This window comes from Chiloscyllium punctatum, chromosome 48 (assembly GCF_047496795.1).
Source record: "Chiloscyllium punctatum isolate Juve2018m chromosome 48, sChiPun1.3, whole genome shotgun sequence".
NCBI classification, from domain to species: domain Eukaryota; kingdom Metazoa; phylum Chordata; class Chondrichthyes; order Orectolobiformes; family Hemiscylliidae; genus Chiloscyllium; species Chiloscyllium punctatum.
Genome location: NC_092786.1, coordinates 18,176,898 through 18,204,155, shown reverse-complemented (window position 1 = coordinate 18,204,155; position 27,258 = coordinate 18,176,898). Strand labels below are relative to the sequence as shown.

General features: G+C 43.2%; 1 protein-coding gene across 1 annotated transcript in view; it reads left to right on the top strand.

Moving 5' to 3' along the window:
* The window catches only part of LOC140468760 (hepatoma-derived growth factor-related protein 3-like), a 129,557-nt gene extending 110,334 nt beyond the window's left edge, over window positions 1-19,223 (top strand). The window contains exons 5-6 of the mRNA XM_072564782.1: window positions 7,705-7,860; window positions 18,710-19,223. Of these exons, the coding sequence (XP_072420883.1) occupies window positions 7,705-7,860; window positions 18,710-18,724 (171 nt within the window). The 3' untranslated portion in view covers window positions 18,725-19,223. The remainder of the gene's footprint in view (window positions 1-7,704; window positions 7,861-18,709) is intronic.
* The last annotated feature ends 8,035 nt before the right edge of the window (window positions 19,224-27,258 follow it).

Below are 27,258 nucleotides of genomic sequence, written 5' to 3'. Positions count from 1 at the left end.
GGGAGAGTCAACACGGTTTTGTGAAGGGTAGGTTGTGCCTCACAAACCTTATTGAGTTCTTTGAGAACGTGACCAAACAGGTGGATGAGGGTAAAGTGGTTGATGTGGTGTATATGGACTTCAGTAAGGTGTTTGATCAGGTTCCCCACAGTAGGCTGTTGCAGAAACCACAGAAACATGTGATTGAAGGTGATTTAGCGGTTTGGATCAAAAATTGGCTAGCTGTAAGAAGACAGAGAGTGGTGGTTGCTGGGAAATGTTCACCCCAGAGTTCAGTTACTAATGGTGTACCACAAGGATCTGTTTTGGGGCCACTGCTATTTGTCATTTTTATAAATGACCTGGATGAGAGCGTAGAAGGATGAGTTAGTAAATTTACGGGTGACACTAAAGTTGATGGAGTTGTAGACAGTGTAAGGCTGTTGAAGGTTACAGAGGGACATAGATAAGCTGCAGATTGGGCTGAGAGGTGGCAAATGGAATTTAATGCGGAAAAGTGTGAGGTGATTCACTTTGAAAGGAGTGACAGAAATACAGATTACTGAGCTAATGGCAGTGTGAATGATTAGAGAGGTCTCTCTGTGTCCACGTGCATAGATCCCTGAAAGTTGCCGCCCAGGGTTGCTAAGAAGGCATACAGTGTATTAGCTGTTATTGGTAGGGGGATTAAGTTTTGGAGTCATGAGGTCATGTTGCAGCTGTACAAAACTCTGGTGCAGTTGCCCTTGGAGTATTGTGTACAGTTCTGGTCACCGCATTATAGGAAGGTTGTGGCAGCTTTGGAAAGGGTGCAGAGTAGGTTTACCAAGATGTTGCCTGGTATGGAGAGAAGGCCTTATGAGGAAAGGCTGAGGGACTGGAGGCTGGCTTCGTTAGAGAGAAGAAGGTTAAGAGGTGACTTAATAACGGCACACACAATGATCAGAGGATTAGATAAGGTGGACAGTGAGAACCTTTTTTCTCAGACGGTGATGGCTAGCACGATGGGACATAGCTTTAAATTGAGGGGTGATAGATTTATGACAGATGTTAGAATTAGGTTCTTTACTCAGAGAGTAGTAAGGGTGTGGAATGCCCTACCAGCAACAGTAGTGGACTCGCCAACATTAAGGGACATTGGATAAACATATGGATGATGGTGGAATAGTGTAGGATAGATGAGCTTCAGATTGGTTTCACAGGTCAGCGCAACATCAAGGGCCAAAGGGCCTGTACTGCACTGTAACGTTCAATGTTGTGTGTTCTAAGAGGTCAGGACAATGTCTCTGAGTGTGAGCTACAATGAGAAATGGCAGCATGGTAGTCCTTGACCTCCAGTCTGGCCAGAGTTGTGTCATAACCCTCCTGAACTGTTTGATTAAATTATAACTACAATGAGAACTTATGTCGCCTACTCTTGCAGAGAATAGAAGGTCATTCTTCCTCTTCCCTGACTGGGTTCACATCGTTTGGCGATCTCAGCCCATGCTGTCTGGATCTGATGGGAAGCCTTACCAATGCTATCCAAAGAGGGGAGCACCTCCTCTCTTTCCCAGATGGCCCAGAGCATAACCTCTCACTGGCCATTGCGAAATCTTGCCACCCACCACACCTCTCCCACAACTTTGCTTCTCCTGATGTGCTCCTGAAATGCTGGAGTCTGTGTGGTGAAGGAAATCCCATAACACTCTAAGAGAATTCCAAGATTTCTGACTCTGTGACGAAGGATTAACAATTTTCTGTCTGGTCGGGATGGTGTGTGACTTGCAGAGGAAGGTGCAGGTGGTGGTATTCCGACTTATTGTTGACAGTCAACCCAATAACCTGTCCATTACTAACAGCTCAGGAATGTTGATGGGATACTTGCCAGTTGTCTGGATGGCAGTATGACTCTAAGAAGCTTGACACCATCCAGGACAAAGCAACCCTGCCTCAATTGGTATCCATGTATCATAAACATTCATTCCCTCTATCAGGAACATGGAGTAGCAGCAGCATGTACTACCTACAAGATGCACTGAAGCAACTCACCAAAGCTCCTTCAACAGCATCTTCCAAATGCATGACCACCTAGAGCAACAAGATCTGTTATCTCGTTAGGAATGTTGTAAAGCAGGCTTTGTGAATTACCAAGGCATCAGTTCTGGTTCAGTGTGCAGCACTGCTAAACGTTAGCAATAATGAACTCAGGTTTTATTAACTACAATACCTGAAAGCAGCTGCCTCAGAATCCATCATTATTTTCTATCAATATTACAGAACATGGAGTTCATGTTCAAGGCATTAAACTCTTTATAATGGGCACCATACTAAAATACTGCCATCTGGTGGCTGTCTCCATGTAAATGCAAGAAAGAGTCTTCATCCTTGTCTGACCTGCTGCACTTTTCCAGCAACACAGTTTTAAGCTCTGATCTCCAGCATCTGCAGTCCTCACTTTATCCTTGTCCACAGCCAATCAGAAAGAATAAATTAAACCAGTGTTTGAGCAAGGTCATCAGAGATATACACACACTTGTGTAGCAATGGATATTTATTAAGTAGCTCAGAAATTGCGATTAATATTAACATTTAACAGCTCTCTAGATTTGAAACATTAGCTTGCTCTCTCTCCACGGATGTTGCCTGACCCGTTGTGATCTTCAGCATTTATTGTTTTCAGCCAAACATTTAACAGATTGGCTGTAAACATTACATTTTCTCACAAAAACGCTTTAATGTTTTACATAAAACCGAAAGAACTACAGATGCTGGAAATCAGAAACAAAACCAGAAATTGTTGGGATGACTCAGGTTTTGCAGAATCTGTGGAGAGAAATCAGAGTTAACGTTTCAGGCTTAGTGACTCTTCGTCAGAATTGATGGACGTTTGGAAAAGGTTGGTATTTATGCAGAAGATGGACTGGGGAGGGTGAGAGTAATCGATAGATGATGATAGAGCCCAAAGAGAAACAAACAGTTGGACAAACAAAGAAATGGTTAAAGGTCAGTCTAGGGGAATGAGTAGCTACTAGTGGGGACTGTTAGTAGGTTGTGTGTGGTAGCAGCCCATGTGATGGCCTGATGTGTGGGGGTTTAGGCTAAGGACATTGGACCCCCAAAATTGTTTACCTCGATATTGAGTCTAGTAGGCTGCAGAGTTCCCAAGTGGAAAATGAGGTGCTGTTCTTCCAGCTATACTGGAGCACTGCAGCAAGCCTGAGAAAGTGATGTTGACGAGGGAAAGCAGTGGTGTGTTGTAATGGCAGGCAACTAGAAGCTCGGTCATTTTTGAAGACAGAACACAGGTGTCTGTACTTTATTTCCCCAATGTAGAGGAGATCACACTGTGAGCATAAAATACAGTCGACTAAATTGAGTGGAGTGAAGTGAAGTTTTTCATTTTTGCTTAAAAACAGGTGAGGTGGAATGAATCCGTCCCCTCTCTAACTCCAATAAAAATGTAGTTACCTGTGTCTAACATATCAGTAACAAGCCGAATGCAAGTTTTCTTAAGTGAAAGAAGAAACAATTTTATTACTTGCTAATCCTGTGAAAAAACTGAGTAACCCATGTCAAGCACACAACTACAAAATTAAACAAAAAGAAAATGAAAGGAATATGCAGCTTAAAGCCGTAATGGTGTATGTATACCATATGGTTTTAACCCAAGACCATGGTTGTTTACTTGATGTCTTGGATCCTCAGTAGTAAAGAATATTTCAGTGTTCTTTGAGGCTGTGGTATTCTGATATTTGTTTTTAATCAGCTCTGTCACTGGGCACGTTTCCTTCTTGAGAAGCAGAGACAGCCCTCTCTCGAATTGGTTTCAGTTGGAGTTAAATATCTATCTCCTAACTCAGTGCCATGCCTGAAGCAGTACCTTGCAATGAAAGCTGATCTGTGTATTTCAGTGTCTGAATTTAATTTTCCACGCTTTATAATTGGATATGATGTCTTTCATATCCAATGTGTGAAGCTTATCATACAGGTGTAGATGAGGAGGACAGGAGATGAGGACCTGACTCGGTGGACTGTGTTGCATCAGGTAATGGTTCTGAGGAGTTATTGTTCCCATTATGTTGAGAACCATTTCATTTGCTGATTCACACACAGTCATTGGATGGAGACAATGAGGACTACCCTAGACTTTATGGGGGAAGATCTATTCTGTACAGCTCCCAAAAATCCTGGTAATTATATCTGACTAAAAATGTACTTTTACTTATTACTAAGAACAGTCCCTCTGTTGTAAAGACTCTATAGTGATATATCCTCTGTCACTGGTCACTAGATTATCAGACACATTCTAGGTACAGTATTAATAAAGGAGGAATGGTGGCAGCGAATTGCTGCAAACAACTCTTATTCAAACTACAAGCGGGCAGCAGTGGTAGATACCATAATGTGGCAATCAGGGTAGTAGCACAAAGTAGTTTTGACGTCTTTTTGAAAAATTATCAATTTGTTCCACATTGGTTTCATGAACCAATGATCTGTGTGTTTAGTTGATTGGTGTAGCCATTTTAAGTTAATGTTCATTTTTTAAAAAAGTCAGTCCATGCAAGTCCCAGGTATTAAAATCAGGTGATGGAAACAATCAGTGGTCAGTATTTTAACACTAGCACGACAACAGCAAGAAGCTGCCCTTCAAACCATTCAAATTGCACTGTTACTGGGTTTCAACTCCATTTATTCCTCTTTCTCCATATGCCTGAATACCCTTACCCAAAACAAATCTCAACTTGATGGGCATACAAGCCCAGTCAATGCAACCTGTCTCTTCATTTAACCCTTTAGGTCCTGTTACAATTCTGATTCAAAAATTCTAATTCTGGAGCTCCGTTGCCTAACAGCACTGTAGGTGCTCACCGCGACCTTCTCAAGGACAATTAGGAAAAGACAGTGACTGCAACCTTCCCAACAGTGCTCATCCCTGAAAGAAAATTCTTAAACATGTGTCTTGTGCCCACTCCAAAACCACTGTATCTTTTCTGAGGATCCAAATGGACAAAGTGAGATGCTGTATGATTCAGAACAAGATTTTTACAAATAACTGGAATCTTTCTGAATCAGTCAAATGATTCAGCTTGATGCTAAAGTCCACCCTGCATCAATGTTCCATCTTATCATAGAGTGCTTACAATGCACATAATGGCCATTTAGCCTTCTGAAGAACATCCCATCCTACCCCCATAATCTTGTAATTGCTGTGGCAAATCCACTAGTCTACACATCCCTAGACACTCTGAGCAATTTAGCATGGCCAATCCACCTAACTTGCACATCTTTAGGCTGTGGGAGGAAACTGGAGCACCTGGAAGAAACACACACAGACACAGGGAGAACATGCAAACTCCACACAGACAGTCGCCCGAGTGTGGAATCAAATTAGGGTCCATGGCAGTGTGAGGCAGCGTGCTAACCGCTACGCCACAGCGCTGTCTTGTTTACATATAACAGAGTTGAGTTTCTGGCTAATCCAACAGACTTTGATGGAAGATCAGGGCAATTGCGGAGAAAACAGCATAAATTGGCCATCCCCTCTTACTTGGAGGGCTGAAGTCTCGCAGAACGCTGGCTCAACTAGGGAAACCCATGTTTTCCCAGATATTGGCCCTCTCTGTTAAACAGGAGTGAAAGCTTCAGCATTCCTTTAATGCTCAGAGGCAGACTCAAAGTGAGCAGAAATCATCAAGTACTGACTGATTGCCCTGAAAATGTAATTTGCCTGGCCGCCAGTAATTTGAGTTGGAGTCACACTGGTTGCTAGAAGCTCCTGCTCCCTCTGGGTTTTAATGAGGAATTTATGCTGGTGCAGGCAACAGTGGAAAAGTCACATTTATTGTCCATTGCTCCTTCCTTGAGGAAGTATTGGTGGCCCTAGCCCTGGAATTGCTGCAGTCTTTATGCCACCTGTACCATGTTGGCAACTGTTGAGGCAGGTCCAAGTTGATTATCTTTTAATTCCTGTTAGATATGGGGTGGTACCAGAGGGCTTGGTGCATTGGAAATGTTACACCTGTGACCAAGGAAAGGGGAGAGGGATCAACCAGGACAGTCAGCTCAACCATAGCAGTGGGGAAATGTTTTAAAGGTAATGATTTAGGATCAAATTAATTTTCACTTGAAAGCCAGGAATGAATTCATGACAGCCAGCCCAGATTAGTTAAATCTTAAGGCACACAATGACCGAATGGTATTATCGCTGGACTGTTAATTCTGAGACCTGCAGAACCATGTTCTGGGGAGCCAGATGGTGCAACAGATGGTGCAATTTGAATTTAATAAAAATTTGGAATTAAAAGTCTAATGATGACCATGAAACCGTTGTTAAACGTCAGAAAAAACCCATCTGGTTGAGTAATGTCCTTCAGGGAAGGAAACTGCCATCCTTACCTGGTCTGGCCTATAGAGCTGCCAGCAATGTGGTTGACACTCAACTGCCTCCTGGGCAATAAATGCTGGCCTAGCCAGTGACGCCCTCATCATGTGAATAAATTTTAAAAAGTGAATGATGTTTGATTAACTTCATTTGAGTTTGTTAATGAAAGAAGGCATGGTGACGTGGACATGGATTTGTATAACATTTTTGATGAAGTACTGTTTGGATGGCACAATGAAACAGAGGGAAGTAAGAGGACTTAGAAAGTATGGAAAGGAAGATCGGTAAGCTAAGTGACTGGGCAAAAAAGTGGCAGATGGAGTGTAATGCAAGAACTTGTCCATTTTATTGGGAAGAATAAAAAGCAACTTTTTTAAAAGTGGAACAATGTATTAGAACACTGATATGTAGTGGGTATTGGGTATCCTAGTACATGAATCACTGAAAGTTAGAATACAGGTGCAGTAAATGATTAGGAAGGCAAATGGATTGATTTCTCTGTACTGCTTGTAATGTATACATATCCTTTCAAAAGCCGATAAAAACTTCACAATACTTCAGATTTAGTCACACCAATTCCCTGTATTACTGTAACAAAACATCACTATTTTCTTATCCCCCTGCAATGAACAAATCATTCCGTTTGCCTTCTTAATTACTTCCTGTACCTGTATGCTAACTTTTAGTGATATCATCTTCCAGGATTCCCACTCTCAGTCTCTCTCCACAATCTGTCATTCCGTCCCTATGGAAGTTTTGGTGGTCCTGCCCCGGGAGTTGCTGCAATATTTGTGCCACATCAAGGTGTAAACCAGATGTCCAAAAGCAACTTTTTTGAATGAGAGAATGTGATCAGTTTGTTCCCACCGGAGTGGTCAGCCAGTGAAGTTTGATGACATATTTGAAATAGGTAAACCAAGTTGTCAGTGTGCTGAAATTGTTCTCTAACTGCAACTGGTTAGTTAAATTCTCAGGTACACAGCATGAACCCCTGTACCACCTTGATATTAAATTTACTTTTCTGAGTATTCCAGGTTTGGGGAGTTACTTCACCCTGTTCCCCAAGAAAAGAAAGTTCCACAGATTGACATTCAAGAAGAACTACTAACAAATAAATAAATTGGAGAACAAATGATTACCAACCTCATTTTCTGAAATTGCTTTACCAATCAGAAGGACCGAATGGTGTGAATGATTGAGAATGCATGAAATGCATCTTTTGGTAGATTATGCTGCAATTTCACATTTTGGCCATCACCCTTTGCTTCTCCAGCTCACACTCATAACTCTGGCAGATGGATGGGGGCAACACTTACCAGGAGAGCTCCGTTTAATTTTACTGCTGACAATGTGTTTTCCAGAAATCTGCAAAGCAGTTGCGGAAATCCTCTGATCAGGAAGGCAAAGACGAAGGTGATAAGGACGTCAAGGAGGAGGAAAGCAAGAGTGGCTCAGAAGCAGGAGAGGCAGACGGTGATACAAAAAATGTTGGCGAACATCAGAAAATGAATGAAGAGGTAAGGCGATTGACTCTGCCAGCCATAGATTTCTCTGGAGGATTCTGAGGATGAACTAAAATTCTTGATCAGCCACTGGTTTGCTGTCTTTCACGTGTCATCGATGCGTATGGGAATGGATAAACATTGACACATGATCTGAGTGTCTTTTTACTCATCTTTGTCGAGTCGTAGGGTATGAAGTTCCCTTCCCAGGAGATGGTGAGATGGGAACAATTTTGGGCTCATTGGCTCTGCACAGAAAGCTCTGACTCACCACCTCATTAACAATGTGCTGGGCAACCTTCTTGACTTGGCACCAGTTAAGGCCCTTAAGTGATCAATTAATGGCCTCTTTAAGGGACTTTACTCACTACCTTCCTAATCTCTTGCCTCCCCAGTGGGTAAGAAAGGTGTCTTGTTTCTGACTAGGAAATCATGGTGGCCTGCTTGCCAATTTATGGGAAGCCTCCATTTGCCCCAATGGAGCCAATCAGATTGGCCTTTAAAAGCCACCCCCTGCCCTTGCTGCCAACTCTCTCAATCATCTTCTCCCTCTCTTTCTGTTCCCACCTCAGGATTTCCCAGGATTTTTATTTCTAAGGAGTAGAACTGAACTGGCAGAACTTACGATGCAACAGATGGTGACCTCTGATTGGCCAACTCCTGGCAACCTGGATTGCCAGTGTTAAGACCTGTGATTCGCTGAAAAACTCCCCCATACTTATCCATCAGTTCTTAATGATCTGATTGGACAAGGTTTCTCATTGGTGGGAGGGATATGTTAGTCACCACCCAATGGGGGCAGCACGGTAGCTTAGTGGTTAGCACTGCTGCCTCACTGTGCCAGGGAGACTGGTTCAATTCCACACTCAGTAAAAAGGGTAAAAACAATGACTGCAGATGCTAGAAACCAGATTCTGGATTAGTGGTGCTGGAAGAGCACAGCAGTTCAGGCAGCATCCAAGTAGCTTCGAAATCGACGTTTCGGTCAAAAGCCCTTCATCAGGAATAAAGGATTCCACACTCAGGCTGTGAGGAGTTTGCACATTCTCCCTGTGTGTGCATGGGTTTCTTCCGAGTGCTCTACTTTCCTCCCACATTCCAAAGACGTGCAGGTTAGGGTGGATTGGCCAGGCTAAATTGCCCCACAGTGTTCAGGGATGTGCAGGCTAGATGGGTAAGCCATGGGAAGGGCAGAGTTCTGAGGAGAGGGTAGCGGCTGAGTCTGGGTGGGGTGGTGTTCAGAGGGTCAGTGTAGACTCAGTGGGCTGACTGGCTTTCTCCTACACTGTAGGGATCCTATTCTCTTGTGTATAATACATATGTCCTCACAAATAACTAAAATACAGGTGAATTCTGGCCCTGGACTGTTATAGATTAGATTACAGTGTGGAAACAGGCCCTTCGGCCCAACAAGTCCTCACCGACCCACCAAAGCGCAACCCACCCATTTCCCTACATTTACCCCTTCACCTAACAGTACGGACAATTTAGCATGGCCAATTAACCTAACCTGCACATCTTTGGATTGTGGGAGAAAACTGGAGCACCCGGAGGAAACCCATGCAGACACGGGGAAAATGTGCAAACTCCACACAGTCACCTGAGGCAGGAATTGAACCCAGGTCTCTGGCGCTGTGAGGCAGCAGTGCTAACCACTGTGCTACCATGCTGCCTATCAAGAGAAAGTCCATCCTTACTTTGTGGCATAACTGACAAGGGAAATCAGGGACAACGTGAAAGAAAAAGAAACATACACAATATGTTGAAGATTAGTGGGAAAAGAGAGGTTTGGGAAGCCTTTAAAAACCAATGTGGATAACTAAAAAATGCAGTAAGGGGAAGGAAGATGAAATATGAGAGTGAGCTAGCTAGTAATGTAAAAGCAGGTGGCAGGAATGTTTGGGGTTTTTTTTAGATATCTATAAAGTAAGAATAGACATTGGACCACTGGAAAATGAGGCTGAAGTAGTAGTCATGATGAACTAAGAAATGCATGAACTGAATAGGTACTTGGCATCTGTGTTCACGGAAGATGACACCAGCAGCATACCACAAGGCAAGAGAATCAGGGGACAGAGGCGAGTGCAGTGGTCATCACTGAGGAGAAACTGGTGGGAAAGCTGAAGGTGGGTAGATCACCTATACTAGATGGACTACACTCCAGAGTTCTGAAGGAGATAACTGAGGAGATTACAGAAGAAATGGTGGTGATCTTTCAGGAATCACTGGAGTCAGGGAGGGTGCCAGAGGACTGGAAAATGGCTAAAGTAGCACCCCTGTTCAAGAAGGGAGGGAGGTAAAAGAGAGGCAACAATAGGCCAGTTAGCCGGACCTTGGTCATTGGTCAGATTTGAGAGTCCATTACGAAGGATGAAACTGTGGAATGCTTGGAAGCACATGGTAAAATAGAGTGGAGTCAGCACAGCTTCCTCAAGGGGAGGTCATGCCTGACAGATCTGTTTGGATTTTTTGAGTGGGTAACTAGCTAGTTAAACAAAGGAGAGTCAGCGAACATGATCTATTTGGATTTCCAGAAAGCCTTTGACATGGTCCTGCACATGAGGCTGCTAAATAAGTAAGAACCCACAGTGTTAGGGGCAAGGTACTGGCATGGTTAGAACATTGGCTGGCAGAAGGCAAAGAGTGGGGATAAAAAGGTCTTTTTCAGGATGGCAGCCACTGACCAGTGGAGTTCCACAGGGTCAGTGTTGGGACCACAACTATTCATGTTATACCTTAACAATCTGGATGAAGGAACTGAGGGTATGTCGCTGAATTTGTAGGTGACACAAAGATAGGTAGAGAGAGAAGTGGGGAGGCTGCAGAAGGATTTGGACAGGCCTGCTCTCTCTTTGAGAGTGGGCGAGGAGGGGCAAATGGAATGCAGTGTGGGAAAGTGCAAGGTCGTGTAAGGAAGAATTTTCATGATGGAGAAAGGCTTCAGGAATCTGAAGCACAAAGGGACTTGGGAGTCTTAGTTCAGGATTCTCTCAAGGTTAACGTACAGGTTCAGTTGGCAAATGCAATGTTAGCATTCATTTCAAGAGGGTCAGAATATAAGAGCTGGAATGTATTGCTGAGGTTCTGGTCAGACTGAATTTGGAATATTGTGAACAATCTTGAGCCCAGTATCTAAGGAAGGATATACTGGCATTGGAGGGGGTCCCAGGGATGAAGAGCTAGTCATATGAGGAGCAGTTGAGGACTCTGCGTTTGTACTCGATGGGGTTTTGAAAGATGACGGGGGATCTGATTGAAATTTACAGAATACTGAGAGGCCTGAATAGAGTAGACATTTCCAGTAGGTTTTTCCCAGTAGGTGAGACTGGAACCCGACGACACAGCCTCAGAGTGAAGAGATGGACCTTTAGAACTGAGATGAGGAGGAATTTCTTCAGCCAGAGTATAGTGAATCTGTGGAACTGATTGCCACGGAATACTGTGGAAGCCAAGTTACTGAGTGTATTTAAGACGGAATTCTTGATTGGTAAGGGTTACAGGGAAAAGGCTGGAGAATGAGTTTGAGAAACATATTGACCATGGCGGAGCAAACACGGTGGACCAAATGGCCTAATCTTACTCCTATATCTTGTGGTCTTATGGTTCTTTGAACACCTATCCAACTAGTCTGACGCCCCCTGCTGTTTCCCCTTCGCAAATGTTTCTTCTGTCGAAATTCCTTTGAAGGTTGTTGTTGAATCTATTCCTACCATTCTTGACATGCAGCACATTCCAGATCGTAACACGTGATCGTCGCAAATCATAACCTTTTTATGTCTGGCCTTGCTGCTACTTCATAAATAACATTCCTCATTGGAACCCTGAATCATCAAAATACAAATCCTGAGAAAATTACAAACCAGACTCTAAAGCCATTTTGCCTCCAGTATCATTAAAATGAAAAACATTTCTCAACAGATTTCACAGGAGAGTGTTCTGACATTCAGTTTCCAAGCTGTCAGAAACACATACACTAGCTCCTGAGCCTTCTCAACAGCTTGTGTTGGCTGTCCTTATGTTTGAATGGTACTGTGATTCCCACTGTCAGTTCTCACACATAAAGATGGCTGATGACATACATGGAACTGCCTGAACTAGCACATGTTCCTATCTCCAGGAGAAAACAAAATGGAAGAATGGTTAACCTGTAACTCATTCTCCAAAAGGTATCAGGAAGATCCATCAGCCAGTGGGTGAAGTTAACAGAAATTTTTAAGTTTTGTTTATCCAGCAAATGAGCTAATTCAAAGAATGACAAAACTGTTATAACGTAAAATGTGCAATTTCATTCAAATGTAATTCTTTGCCGTATGAAGGTGTTGGGACTGGCACTTAAACCAATATCAGACTCCATTTCATTCAAAGTTGGCATTTATCCAATTGAGAATAGTGTCATGTTTATGATGCACTTTATTCTCGGGCAATCCATTATAACTTTAATTACTGTTGATAAATTACAAGCCTGTTTTTGACTTTTTTTTGACGCTTGAAGTAAGTAAGATGATGTCAAAATGGAAAACAGGCAACCGAAAAATTTAAATATTTAATCATTTGAAGCTTAACTTTGAGTTAAACACAAATTGTATTCCTTCGTTTGAGAGCATTTTTTTAAAACAAGACTTACTTCAAATAAAATAGCTACTTTTAATAAAAAGAACTCTGGAACATTAACCAGTTCAGGTAGGATTGTTAAAGACTGAAACACAGATTGAAAAAAACAGGTTTTGGCAGACACACTGAGTTGCCTCTTACTCGTTCGAGAACTGACAAAATTCTTTATCTCTTACCCTCTGTTCCATGAGGTAGGCTCAATCCCATATGGCCACCAGTCATATGCTGGAGAGTTTCCACTGCTCAACTGCTCTCCCAAGAGGACTGACAGCAGCCAGAATTGCACAAGGGACCTCAAGTTAAAGGACATGATGGCGTTCCTCAGCTCTGAGGAAGAGCCACTGGACCCAAAACGTTAGCTCTGATTTCTCTCTACAGATGCTGCCAGAGTTGATGAGCTTTTTCCAGTAATTTCTTTTTTTGTACATGAGGGTAGGATGAGAATTGCAGAATATGTGAATGATAGAATCCCAACAGTAGGGAAACAGGCCCTTTTGGCCCATTAAATCCACACAGACCCTCTGAAGATTATCCCACCCAGATCCATTGCCCTACCCTATTACTCTACATTTACCCTTGACTAATGCACCTAACTGACACATCCCTGAACACTATGGGCAACTTAGTATGACCAATTCACCTAACCTGCACATAGAGCCATAGAGATGTACAGCACAGAAACACACCCTTCAGTCCAACGTGTCCATGCTGACCAGATATCCTAACCTAATCTAGTCCCATTTGCCAGTACTTGGCCCATATTCCTCCAAACCCTTCCTATTCATATACCCATCCAGATGCCTTTTAGATGCTGTAATTGTACCAGTGTCCACCAGCTCATTTGTAACTACAAATTGAGGGGTGATAAGACTTAAGACTGATGTCAGAGGCAAGTTTTTTACACAGAGTGGTAAGGGCTAAGGTAGTCAACTCAGCCACATTAGGGAGATTTAAACAATCCTTAGATAAGCTTGTGGATGATTTTGGGATAGTGTAGGGGGATGAGCTGAGAAAAGTCTACAGGTTGGCGCAACATCGAGGGCTGAAGGACCTGTTCTGCGCTGTATTGTTCTATGTTCTATACATGCATCACGCTCTGCATGAAAAAGTTGTCCCTTAGGTCCCTTTTATGTCTTTCCCCTCTCACCCTAAACCTATGCCCTCTAGTTCTGGACTCCCCCACCCCAGGGAAAAGACTATTGTCTAGTTATCTTATCCATGCCACTCATAGTTTTAAAAACCTTTATTAGGTCATCCCTCAGTCTCCAACACTCCAGGGAAAACAGCTCTAGTCTATTCAACCTCTCCCTGTAGCTCAAACCCTCCAACTCTGCCAATATCCTTGTAAATCTTTCCTGAACCCTTTCAAGTTTCACAACATCTTTCCGACAGGAAGGAGACCAGAATTGCATGCAATATTCCAAAAATGGCCTAATAAATGTCCAGTACAGCCACAGCATAACTTCCCAACTCCTGTATTCAATACTCTGACCAATAAAGGAAAGCATACCAAACGCCTTCTTCACTATCCTATCTACCTGCAACTGTACTTTCAAGGAACGATGAACCTGCACTCTAAGGTCTCTTTGTTCAGCAACACTCCCTAGGACCTTACCATTAAGTTTCTAAGTCCTGCTCTGATTTGCTTTTCCAAAATGCAGCACCTCACATTTATCTGAATTAAATTCCATCTGCCACTCCTCAGCCCATTGCCCTTCTGATCAAGATCCCATTGAACTCTGAGTTAACCTTCTTGCTGTCCACTACACCTCCAATTTTGGTGTCATCTGCAAACTTACTAACTATACCTCTCATGCTCACATCCAAATCATTTATATAAATGATGGTAAGTAGAGGACCCAGCACCGATCCTTGTGGCACTCCACTGGTCACAGGCCTCCAGTCTGAAAAACAATCCTCCACCACCACCTTCTGTCTTCTACCTTTTGAGCCAGTTCTGTATCCAAATGGCTAGTTCTCCCTGTGTTCCATGAGATCTAATCTTGCTAACCAGTTTCCCATGGGGAACCTTGCAGAATGCTTTACTGAAGTCCATGTAGATCACATCCACCACTTTGCCCTCATCAATCCTCTTTGTTACTACTTAAAAATAACTCAAGTTTGTGAGACATGATTTCCCACGCACAAAGCCATGTTGATTATCCCTAATCCGTCCTTGCCTTTCCAAATACATATACATCCTGTCCCTAAGGATTCCCTCCAACAACTTGCCTACCACTAATGTCAGGCTCACTGGTCTATAGTTCCCTGGCTTGTCCTTAACAACTTTCTTAAATAGTTTCACCACATTAGCCAACCTCCAGTCTTCCAGCACCTCACCTGTGACTATTGACGATACAAATACCTCAGCAAAAGGCCTAGCAATCATTTCCCTAGCTTCCCACGGAGTTCTAAGGTATACCTGATCAGGTCCTGGGGATTTATCCACTTTTATGTGTTTCGAAACATCCAGCACTTCCTCCTCTGTAATATGGACATTTTGAAAGATGTTACCATCTATTTCCCTACAGTCTATATCTTCCATATCCTTTTCCACAGTAAATACTGATGCAAAATACTCATTTAGTATCTCCCCCATTTTCTGCGGCTCTAATCTTTGAGGGGCCCTATTCTCTCCCTAGTTACCCTTTTGTCCTTAATGTATTTGTAAAAACTCTTTGGATTCTCCTTAATTCTATCTGCCAAAGCTATCTCATGGCCCTGTTTTGCCCTCCTGATTTCCCTCTTAAGTATACTCCTACTGCCTTTATACTCTTCTAAGGATTCACTCGTTCTCTTCTGTCTATACCTGATATATGCTTCCTTTTTCTTCACCAAAACCTCAATTTCTGTAGTCATCCAGCGTTCCCTATACCTACCAGCCTTTCCTTTCACCCAAACACTGTCTCTGGACTCTCGTTATCTCATCTCTGAAGGCTTCCCATTTTCCAGCCATCCCTTTGCACGCAAATATCTGCCCCCAATCAGCTTTTGATAATTCTTGCCTAATACTATCAAAATTAGCCTTCATCCAATTTAGACCTTCAACTGTTAGATCTGGTCTATCCTTTTCCATCACTATTTTAAAACTGATAGAATTATGTTCGCTGGCCCCAAAGTGCTCCCTCTCTGACACCTCAGTCACCTGCCCTGCCTTATTTCCCAAGAGTAGGTCAAGTTTTGCATCTTTTGTAGTAGGTACATCCACATACTGACTCAGAAAATTTTCTTATACATGCAATTCTGGTCTCCTTCCTATTTGTGAAACTTCGACGTTTCGGGCAAAAGCCCTTCATGCCCGAAACATCGATCTTACTGCTCCTTGGATGCTGCCTGAACTGCTGTGCTTTTCCAGCACCACTTATTCAGAATCTGGTTTCCAGCATCTGCAGTCATTGTTTTTACCTATTTGTGAAACTTGAAATGGTCAGAAAAGATTTACAAGGATGTTGCCAGGGTTGGAGGATTTGAGCTATCTGGAGAGGTTGAATAGGTTAGGACTGTTTTCCCTGAAGCCGAGGGATGACCTTATAGAGGTTTATAAAATTCATGAGGGGCATGGATAGGAAAAATAGACAAGGTCTTTTCCCTGGGGTGGGAGAGTCCAGAACCAGAGGGCATAGGTTTAGGGTGAGAGGGGAAAGATATAAAAGAGACCTAAGGGGCAACTTTTTCACGCAAAGGATGGTACGTGTATGGAATGAGCTGCCAGAGGATGTGGTGGAGGCTGGTACAATTGCAACATTTAAGAGGCATTTGGATGGGTATATGAATAGGAAGGGTTTGGAGGGATATGGGGCAGGTGCTGGCAGGTGGGACTAGATTGGGTTGGGATATCTGGTCAGCATGGATGGGTTAGACCAAAGGGTCTGTTTCCTTGCTGTACATCTCTATGACTCTCCATCTAAATATTTAACACTATAGCAGTCCTAGTAAATGTTTGGAAAGTTAAAATCCCACCCTATTATTCTCACAGATAACTGAAATCCCCTTACATATTTGTTTCTCTATTTCCTGCTGACTGGTAGGGGGTCTATAATACAATCCCAATAAGGTGATCATCCCCTTCTTATTTCTTAGTTCCACCCAAGTAACTTCCCTGGATGTATTCCCAGGAACATCTTCCCTTCTTACAGCAGTAATGCTATCCCTTATCAAAAACGCTGCTCACCCTCCTCGCGTATTCCCCTTTCTATCCTTGCTGTAGCATTTGTATCCTGGAACATTAAGCTGCCAGTCCTGTTCATCCCTGAACCTCATTTCTGTAATTGCTATGATATCCCAGTCCCATGTTCCTGACAATGCCCTGAATTCATCTTTCTTCCCTGTTAGGCCTCTTGAAGTAAATGCAGTTTAATTTATCCATCCTACCTTGCTCTCTGCTTTGTTCCTGCAGCCCTGACTGTTTGATTCATTCCCTTTCTGAACTGTACCAGTCTCAGATTGATCTCTTTCCTCACTATCTCCCTGGGCCCCACCCCCCACCTTACTAGTTTAAATCCTCCCAAGCAGCTCTAGCAAATCTCCCTGCCAGTATATTAGTCCCCTTCCAATTCAGGTGCAATCCGTCCTTCTTGTATGGGTCATTCCAACAATCCAAAAATGTGAACCCTTCACCTCTGCACCAGCTCTTCAGCCACACATTCATCTGCTCTATCCTCATACTCCTACCCTCATTAGCTCATAGTACTGACAGTAATCCAGATATTACTATCCTTGAGGACCTTCTTTTTAAATTCCTGCCTAACTCTATATTTTCCCTACAGAATCTCATCCTTTTCCCTTCCTATGTCATTAGCTCCAATGTGTACAATGACCTCCTGCTGGTCCCTCTCCCCCTTGAGAACATTCTGCACCCTCTCTGAGACATCCTTGATCCTCACACTAGGGAGGCAACACACCATTCTGATTTTTCACTGCTGGCCACAGAAACATCTATCTGTGCCTCTGACTAGAGAGTCCCCTATCACAATCAATCGCTTGGAACTCAATGTACCCTTTAATACATTAGAGCCAGTCTCGATACCAGAAACCTGGCTGCTCATGCTACATTCCCCTGACAGTCCATCACCCCACACATTTTCCATTGCAGCGTACTTGTTTGAAGTGGGGATAGCCACAAAAGACTCCTGTACTACCTGCCTACCCCTCCTACCTTTCCTGGAGTTAACCCACCTACCTGACTGTCTCTGTAGCTTTTCTCCCTTACTATAACTGCTATCCATCACACCCACTAGCTCTTGTAAATTCTTCATTGCCACTAACTGCTGCTCCAACTGATCCATGCGATCTGATAGAATTCACAACCAAAGACACTTCTTGAAGACATAATCATCAGTAACTTAGAAGCACTCCTTAAACTCCATCCAGTCCTCAACTCCAATACATGATCGAGGGACCTAGCACAGGAACGAGAGTGTGGGTGAGGAGGGGGCTGAAACTAAGGGCAGCTGGCTTTCAGCTCCACCATCTCATCTACACTGTTGTTCCTATGCTCAGATCCCTCAATCATTTATTGGAGTCGAGGATTATCAGGTCAGCTTTGATCTCATTGAATGGTGTGGTGGGCTGAAAGACCTGCTTCCTGCTCCTGTGTCTTGGGGTCTTATGATTATAGTGGAATACCTGGTAATGAGAGACTGCAAAGGGGGCCACTACCAAACCAGACATGGTTTGCTGGATGATCTTCAGGAAGTGCAAGCAAGCCACATGTCTTTAGAATTATTGTGGTGAGCTCAGGGAAATTAGGCATGAAGTTATTACTTAATGAGCCTGACATTCCACCGTCAAATCTGAATCAAAGTAAAGCCTTGCCACCATCTGAGCAGAGACTAATGCAGGGCCCGCTCCCACAATTAAGTGAACCAAACAGACATGTTTCCTGTTGCACAGAATCCCGCCCAATGTTTCAACTTGCCAGCTTTTCATCAGCCTTGAACCTAAAACACGACAGAGGAACCTCGATTATCCAAAGTACACAGGTGGGAGTATTTTGGTTGGTTATCGAATTCCAGAAAATCGAATGCTGGATAACATAGTTGAACAGAGCATCAGGACATTGCAACCTTACCAGATAATCCGATATTTGGATTATCGAATGCCACATAAATCAGATTCCTCTGCAATTGTTTAGCTTCACAGATACTACCCGGTGTTTCCAGCAGTCTTTTTGGAGGAGGGAGGTTTGTTTCAGTTCTGCAGCATTTGCAGTGCTGTGCTTAACACTTTAATTGCTTTTAATTCTTCATTTCAGACCTTGATCATCTGAATCCTGGCCACTAAACATGGAGGGTACACTTCTTGGCTGTCAAGTATTGGATATTTTACAAATGATCATTCCTTCTGCCACTGTCGACATCGGTTTGCAGTTTGTGCCGGCTTTTCTTCATTGTGTTACTGATTATAGTTTTGCGCACATGTCAGTCAGTAAAAACAAACAGAAAATGTCTTTTATTTTATATTCCCCTCCCATGTGGAATGTTGTGAGCAACATCCCACCCCACCCCCCCAACCCATTTCACAGCACTTCATTCTTATAATCGCCTTGCTGTTCCGTCATTGAGAAAGGATATGATATTTATTTTTGATGCTTGCTTTAAATGTGAAAAATAACTTTTATTCTCGTGTTCAGCTCAGTTTTATTCTCCCTGTGCCATCTGTTCTATGGGATTTTTTAAGCATTTATTTAGTATCTTTACACAAAAAAAATGTCTGTTCTACGGCTGTTCAGAAATGACTGCCTAGTAGAATAAAATTTATGGAATGCACGAATGTTGGTGTCGATTTGTTTACTGCAAACTGGGAGATGAGACCCCTTGCATAGGTTGTGGCGTATAAGAAGGACTTTGACCCAGTAGCACATCCAGCTGACCATAGCTGCAGTGTTGGTGAATATAAATGAAACAGTTAAGTGACCTTCCCCAGGCAGAATCAGTCATTGCCACTGAAGCAGACTCTGAGGGTAGTCTCACAACATGTCCCATGATGCTAGTGTACTGCCAAGCCTGTCTCCAGCTGATTGTTGCCCTCTCTGAAATAAGCTTAGCCTCGTAATACAGTAAACTTCCTATTATCCAGCACCTACCCAGCCAGGAGTGTGCCAAGTGATCAAATATTCCGGAAAATCAAGAGGTCCACACAATCAATGTAAAAAACCACTTTAAGTAATAGAAATGTAATGCATAGCGTATATACATTACTGTTATGCTTTCTTATTTAAATGATTTATGCTGTAAATAATGCAACTTTGTCTTAAATAAAACTTACTGGCAGACAGCCTTCCCACACTCACCCTCAACTGACTACACAGATGTCAGTGTGGTGCTGGAAAAGCACAGCAGGTCAGGCACGATCAGAGGAGCAGGAGAATCGATGATTCAGGCATAAGCCCTTCATCAGGAATTAAGGCAATTCTCCGCTTCATGTTCAAAACCCTCTGCAGCCTTAATCCTTCCTATTTCTGTAATCATCAGTACCTCGACCAACTTCTGAAAGCGCTGTTGTCTTGACTGCTCGGACATCATGGTAGCTTGTGGCATTTGAGAAATTGACTCGAAATTGAATCAACCATTGATTTTTCATGTGGTCATTCCATTGAGCAACAAGTATATTTACATTGAGGTAAATCAATTGCAAATTGTAACAATTCGACACAATAATGCAGTAAACTTCGCAGCATTTAAGGTATATAATTTTTGCCAGTTTATCAAGAATGGCAATTTATAAGGTGTTGGTTAAAACAAAGTTTGCTGTACTACAGTATGAAAGGGAAGCCAATGCTGCAGCGTCACTGTGCTGTCCAGGGGAGCTGCCCCCACACCTTAACTATAAAAGGGAAGTTCCTGGCATTATCTTGAACTGGCAAAAGGCAATATTCCAAGGCTCACAATTATGAGGGCCCGGTATAGTTGCTGCTACCTAATTTTTTTCACATCAGACTCTCTTTCACCAGATACCAACAAGGACATTCATATAATGCCCTAAACACGGTAAAATATAGCAAGGTACCTCACTGAAATAGAATCAAATGACAACTGACACCAACGTTAAGCAGGAGACCCACGGACTTTTGGCCAATTGTTTGGTCAAAGAGGAAGGTTGTGAAGAGTAACCCAAAGGAGGATGGGAAAAAGCAGATATTCAGATTGGACATGTTAAGGTTTCTGATCAAGAAGGCTGAATGAATGGTCACTGGTGAAACAAAGGGGACAAAGTGAAGAGACTTAGAGGACAACAGCGCTCTCAGAAGCTGGTTGAGGTACTGATTACAAAGATAGGAAGCAATAAGGCTGCAGAGGGTTTTGAACATGAAGCTGAGAATTGGCTTAATCCCAGTTGCTTCCAGCTCACAAACAACATTTAGTGATGTGTGATTTGGGTTTGGTGTAAGTTAGACAAACTGCAGAGTTTTAGATGGATGGAAGACAAGATGTCAACAGAGTTGAAAGGTCAAATTTGAAGATAATGAAAGCATGGATGCAGGTTTCAGAAGAAGCTGGACATGGACAAAGGTGGATTCTAAAGGAGTGGATATCAGATGCAGATGTCAGAAAATATCTAATTTGCTCTGTGTCGGTGACCAGGAACAGGAATAGAGTCAGGTGACTTAACGTGTATTGGATACTAGATGTACAATTGTATCTGAATAAGGTGACAAATGCAGAGCAGATGATAGTTTAAGATGGTAATCTTCACATTAATTCACTACTAATATAGGAGTAAGAGAAGACACAGGGTGACACTGTGGCTCAGTAATTAGCAGTGCTGCCTCAGAGAACCAGGAACCCAGATTCAATTCCACCCCCAGGAATGAGCTGCCAGAGGAAGTGGTGGAGGCTGGTACAATTACAGCATTTAAAAGGCATCTGAATGGGTATATGAATAGGAAGGGTTTACAGGGATATGGACCAAATGCTGGCAAATGGGATCAGATTAGGTTAGGATATCTGGTCAACATGGAGTTGGACCAAAGGGTCTGTTTCTGTGCTGTACATCTCTATGAATGTGTGGAATTTGCACATTCTCCCCATGTCTGTGTGGGTTTCCTCCCATAGCTAGAGATGTGCAGGTTCGGTGAATTGGCCACGCTAGATTCTCCACTGTGTTCAGGGATGTATAGGTTAGGTGCATTAGTCAGGGGAAATATAAAGAAATAAGCTAGGGGAATGGGTCTGGGTGGGTTGTGCTTCGGAGAGTCGGTGTGAACATAGAACATTACAGCACACTTTTGGCCCTTCGGCCCTCGATATTGCGCCGACCTGTGGAACCGATCTGAAGCCCATCTATCCTACACTATTCCATTTTCTTCCATATGTTTATCCAATGACCATCTGAATGCCCTTAAAGTTGGGGAGTCTACTACAGATGCAGGCAGGACATTCCATGCCCCTATTACTATTCTCTGAGTAAAGAAACTAAATCTGACATCTGTCCTGTATCTATCACCCCTCAATTTAAAGCTATGTCCCCTCATCACCATCTGAGGAAAAAGGCTCTCACTGTCCACCCTACCTAACCCTCTGATTATCTTACATGTCTCAAGTCACCTCTCAACCTTCTTATCTCTAACGAAAACATCCTCAGGTCTCGAGCCTTTCCTCATAAGGTGTTCCCTCCATACCAGGCAACATCCTAGTAAATCTCCTCTAAACCCTTTCCAAAGTTTCCACATCCTTCCCATAATGTGGTGACCAGACCTGTACGCAATACTCCAAGTGCGGCCGCACCAGAGTTTTATACAGCTGCAACATGATCTTGTGGCTCTGAAACACGATCCCTCTACCAATTTAAGCTAACATACCATATGCCTGCTTAACAACCCTATTAACCTGGGTGACAGCTTTCAGGGATCTATGTACATGGACACCGAGATCTCTCTGCTCATCGACTCTCCCCAGAACCTTACCATTCACCCAGTACTCTTTATTTCCATTGCTCCTTCCAAAGTGAAACACCTCAAACCTTTCGACATTAAACTCCATTTGCCACCTCTCAGTCCAGCTCTGCAGCTTATCTATGTCCCTCTGTCCACAACTCCACTGACCTTAGTGTCTACGCAAATGTTAGGCCAAATGGCCTGTTTCCACACTGTTGGAATTCTATGATACATAAGCCTGTTCTAACACTAAAGTAGATTGTGGCTTATCTAGACCTTGGTTCCTTTCATTACTATTACTGCACACACATTACCTAAATGAACTTATCAATCTTACATTTACAATGTGGAATTTCCATTTGCTGCACACTACATTTATATAGAGTTCTAGAGGACCATGTCTCTCCATATAAAAACATATGTCCTGAATTTGCTCCTAAGTGACCTTGCTCTAAAGATTCTGCATCCTTCTTTACAAAACTCCCTCATGTGGGAAATAGTTTCCTTTTATCTACTTTATCAAAACTCTTCATCACTTTAGATGCGGTGCTGGAAAAGCACAGTAGGTCAGGCAGCATCCAAGGTGCTGGGGAATCAACGTTTCGGGCTTAAGTCCTTCATCATTCCTGATGAAGGGCTTATGCCCGAGACATTGATTCTCCTGCTCCTCAAGTTATGGAGAGAAAGGAGGCAAAATCAAGTTAGAAGTCCAACGAGGATCAACTCAATGTCGGGAGGAATTGGCTGCATCTTTTAACCAGGTTGCAGGTGTTGAGTGAGATTCTTGCCTACTAAGGGGGATTATCATGTGTTAATGATCTTATTAATTGCACATCATGGCACATTGCTATGCAGCATTGCGTTGTACCACGTGCTGTTAGTAGGTTTGATGTTGAAAATTCTTGATGTGGAAGTCAGAGTAGTTACCTGGCAACCTCAGCTAGGAAGTGCTTCCATGTTGCTCATCTTGCAACAGCCTCTCAGGGCATGATCCATGAGCACCAGCCCTCATTCACAGACAATGGCATCGAATGCCAACCCCTCAGGATCCTCATGGCACCTCTCTGATCCACTTGCAGGATACTTAGAAATACAGACAACACATTGTGGGGTCCACCAGCCACCAGCTGCTGCAAGGACATACTGTGTATAGAGACGGGCACCCAATTTTCACACTGGCACAGCTCTCTTAGTATTCGCACATGCATCTTGAAGGTGTCCATGCCTTGCTGTGCCCTACCTGCTTGCCTTTGGCTCTGGCTGAAGTTGCAACATATCATCAGTGCTGTCGTTATTAATGTATTGTTTTGCATAGACACATGAACAGTCTGCACATGATTAAGGATCTGTCCAGGTAGGGGATAGCTTGCTGGGCAGCACACTGAGACTTCAACTGAACATCTGCAAGGTGTGCCAGCTGCCATTTAATAGCAAACACACTTCACATTTACCCCACCAGGGCTACATTTACAATGTGGAATCGTCCTCAGTCCAATCTAGGGGCAGGGGGGAGATGCTGCTGCAGTCAGGGAGTCAAGATGCCATCAACCAAGGGCTCAGTCCACACACAGTCCAGCCGTTTGGTCATGGTTAGTTGTCCACTCGGCCTGCCCACTGTCAGTGGACCTACAGTCCAACTACAATCCAAGGAATGGACAGTGGTCAGTCCTGTAGGGCCAGCTCCAGTAGTCAGGGGAATTGTGTTCAGGGCTCTTTGGACTACTCATTGAAGTTAATCAAAGGTCTGTGGAAAATATAATGCGGTGGTCCTTGTGTTGATTGGTGAGGAGAGTGCAAAGGGAGGTTCATTGACAAAAGGAGATGAGGGGGGTCAATGGACAGGGAAGCAGAAATATCTGTCAAGTTGGGGACATGGATGATGAGACAGGCAAGACAAGGTATAAAGGGATGATATGGAATAGCATCAGAGAGCATGGTAGGCATTGAGATGAGGATGGAGTATTAGCAGTGACCACCATCTTGGCCTCCACAGGGGGATCGTAGAGGAGGAGGATGGGCATCTGGGAGATGTTATTGTCAGGGTCAGGGCCGGGGGAGAGCAGTTAAAGGCAAAGTTCAGTGTGGTGGCATTTGTTGGTAAATGGGTGGAAATGGGTTGCTGGGGTACTGTGTGGTAAAACAGGGCACAGAGGTTCTGCAGAGTTATCTGGTGGCTAGTAGAGCTCACTGCTGATAGTGTTCACCACAAGGTGTGTTTTCCCTGTCATCACTTGTTGTTCACTAGGTGAGAAATGCAACTGGAAAATGGCATGGTCCTGGTTGAGGGAACATGAGAAGTCATTGGCAGGTAGGATCAAGGACAATCCTAAAGCTTTCTAAAGGAATATCAGGGATAAAAGAATGACTATGTAAGATTAGGGCCAATCAAGGACAGTAGTAGGAAGTTGTACATGGAGTCCAAGGAGATGGGGAAGCACTAAATGAATATTTTTTGTCAGTATTCACACTGGAAAAAGACAATGTTGCCCAGCAGAATACAGAGATACAGGCTACTAGACTAGATAGGATTGAGGTTCACAAGGAGGAGGTGTTAGCAATTCTGGAAAGTGTGAAAATAGATATGTCCCCTAGGCCAAATGGGATTTATCCTAGGACTCTCTGGGAATCCAGGAAGGAGATTACAGAGCTTTTGTTTTTTTTTTATCTTTATGTCATCATTGTCTACAAAAATATTGCTAGAAGACTGGAGGATAGCAAATATTGTCCCCTTGATCAAGAAGGGGAGTAGAGACAACCCAGGTAATTATAGACCTGTCAGCCTTACTTCAGTTGTGGGTAAAGTACTGGAAAATGTTATAAGAGATAGGATTTATAATCATCTAGAGAGGAATAAGTTGATTAGGGATAGTCAACATGGTTTTGTGAAGGGTAGGTTGTGCCTCACAAATCTTATTGAGTTCTTTGAGAAGATGACCAAATAGGTGGATGGGGGTAAAGCAGTTGATGTGGTGTATATGGACTTCAGTAAAGTGTTTGATAAGGTTTCCCAGAGTAGGCTATTGCAGAAAATACAAAGGCAACGGATTGAGGGTGATTTAGCGGTTTGGATCAGAAATTGGCGAGCTGAAAGAAGACAGAGGGTGGTGGTTGATGGGAAATGTTCATCCTCGAGTTCAGTTACTAATGGTGTTCCGCAAGGATCTGTTTTCGGACCACTGCTGTTTGTCATTTTTATAAATGACCTAGATGAAGGCGTAGAAGGATGGGTTAGTAAATTTGCAGATGAGACTAAGGTCGGTGGAGTTGTGGACAGTGCTGAAGGATGTTGCAGGTTACAGAGGGACATAGATAAGCTGCAGAGCTGGGCTGAGAGGTGACAAATGAAGTTTAATGTGGAAAGATTTGAGGTGTTTCACTTTGGAAGGAGCAACGGAAATAAAGAGTACTGGGTGAATGGTAAGATTCTTGATAGTGTAGATGAGCAGAAAGATCTTGATGTCCATGTACATAGATCCCTGAACGTCACCACCCAGGTTGTTAGGATTGTTAAGAAGGAGGAATAGAGTTTCGGTCCCACAAGGTCATGCTGCAGCTGTACAAAACTCTGGTGCAGACACACTTGGAGTATTGCATACAGTTCTGGTCACCGCATTATAGGAAGGATGTGGAAGCTTTGGAAAGGGTGCAGAGGATATTTACTATGAAGTTACCTGGTATGGAGGGAAGGTCTTACGAGGAAAGGCTTGTGACTTGAGGTTGTTTTGGTTAGAGATAAGACGGTTAAGAGGTGACTTAATTGAGACATACAAGATAATCAGAGGGTGAAATAGGATGGACAGTGAGAGCCTTTTTCCTTGGATGGTGGTGGCTAGCACAAGGGGACATAGCTTTAAATTGAGGGGTGATTGATACAGGATAGATGTCAGAGGTCGTTTCTTTACTCAGAATAGTACAGTCGTGAAACACACTGTCTGCAACAGTAAGGAGAAAGTGAGGACTGCAGATGCTGGAGATCAGAGCTGAAAAATGTGTTGCTGGAAAAGCACAGCAGGTCAGGCAGCATCAAAGGAACAGGAGAATCGACGTTTCGGGCATAAGCCCTTCTTCAGGATTGCTGTGTCTGCAACAGTAATAGACTTGCCAACTTTAAGGGCATTTAAATGGGCATTGGATAAACATATGGATGAAAATGGAATAGTGTAGGATAGATAGGCTTCAGGTTGGTTCCACAGGTCAGCGCAACGTCAAGGGCTGCAGTGCCTGTTCTGTGCTGTAATGTTCTATGAGTAGAGCCAGGGTCAGTTTGATGGATGAAATTGTGGGATCCACATCTGCTGGATGCTAGGACAAAGAAGGGGCAAATACATTTGCAAACCCCATCTAAATTGCAATCATTTCATCGTCCATTTGTGATGCAGGCAGAGGAAAGATGCTCAGCACGCAAACTCTGGTCAAAGATGATTTGCAACATATCATGGCTCCTTGCAAATTGGACGTCGGCATGTTACCGATGCTGAGGTCAGCAACAATGAACTAAAATGAAAGAAATGCTGCCATAAATGATCCATGACTTGTGAATTTTGACGGAGTGGTGTGGGGTATGGAGATGATTGCTTCATAATCTGACATGTAAATATGACTGTGGGCTGTACTGAATGCAATGATTAAGTTTCCAGGATGGGAAGGGGTGAGAGAGTCTTTTGATACATCTTTCCTGGGATTCTGTGTCCCACGCTGAACACAGTACTTCTAACAGAATCTGACTACAATTCTGTGCAATGGAAATATCACTTCCTCAATTTATATTCCAGCCACTTTGAAATAAAGATACATACCCACTGGCTTTTGTGTTGTTTCCCGCACTTGTGCAGTAGATTTTCGTTCTTTTTGTTTTGAAATGCAAGCAAAATCTTTTTGTTCCTCCACAGCTCCCGATTTCTCATCATTCAAAAGATATTTTAATTTCA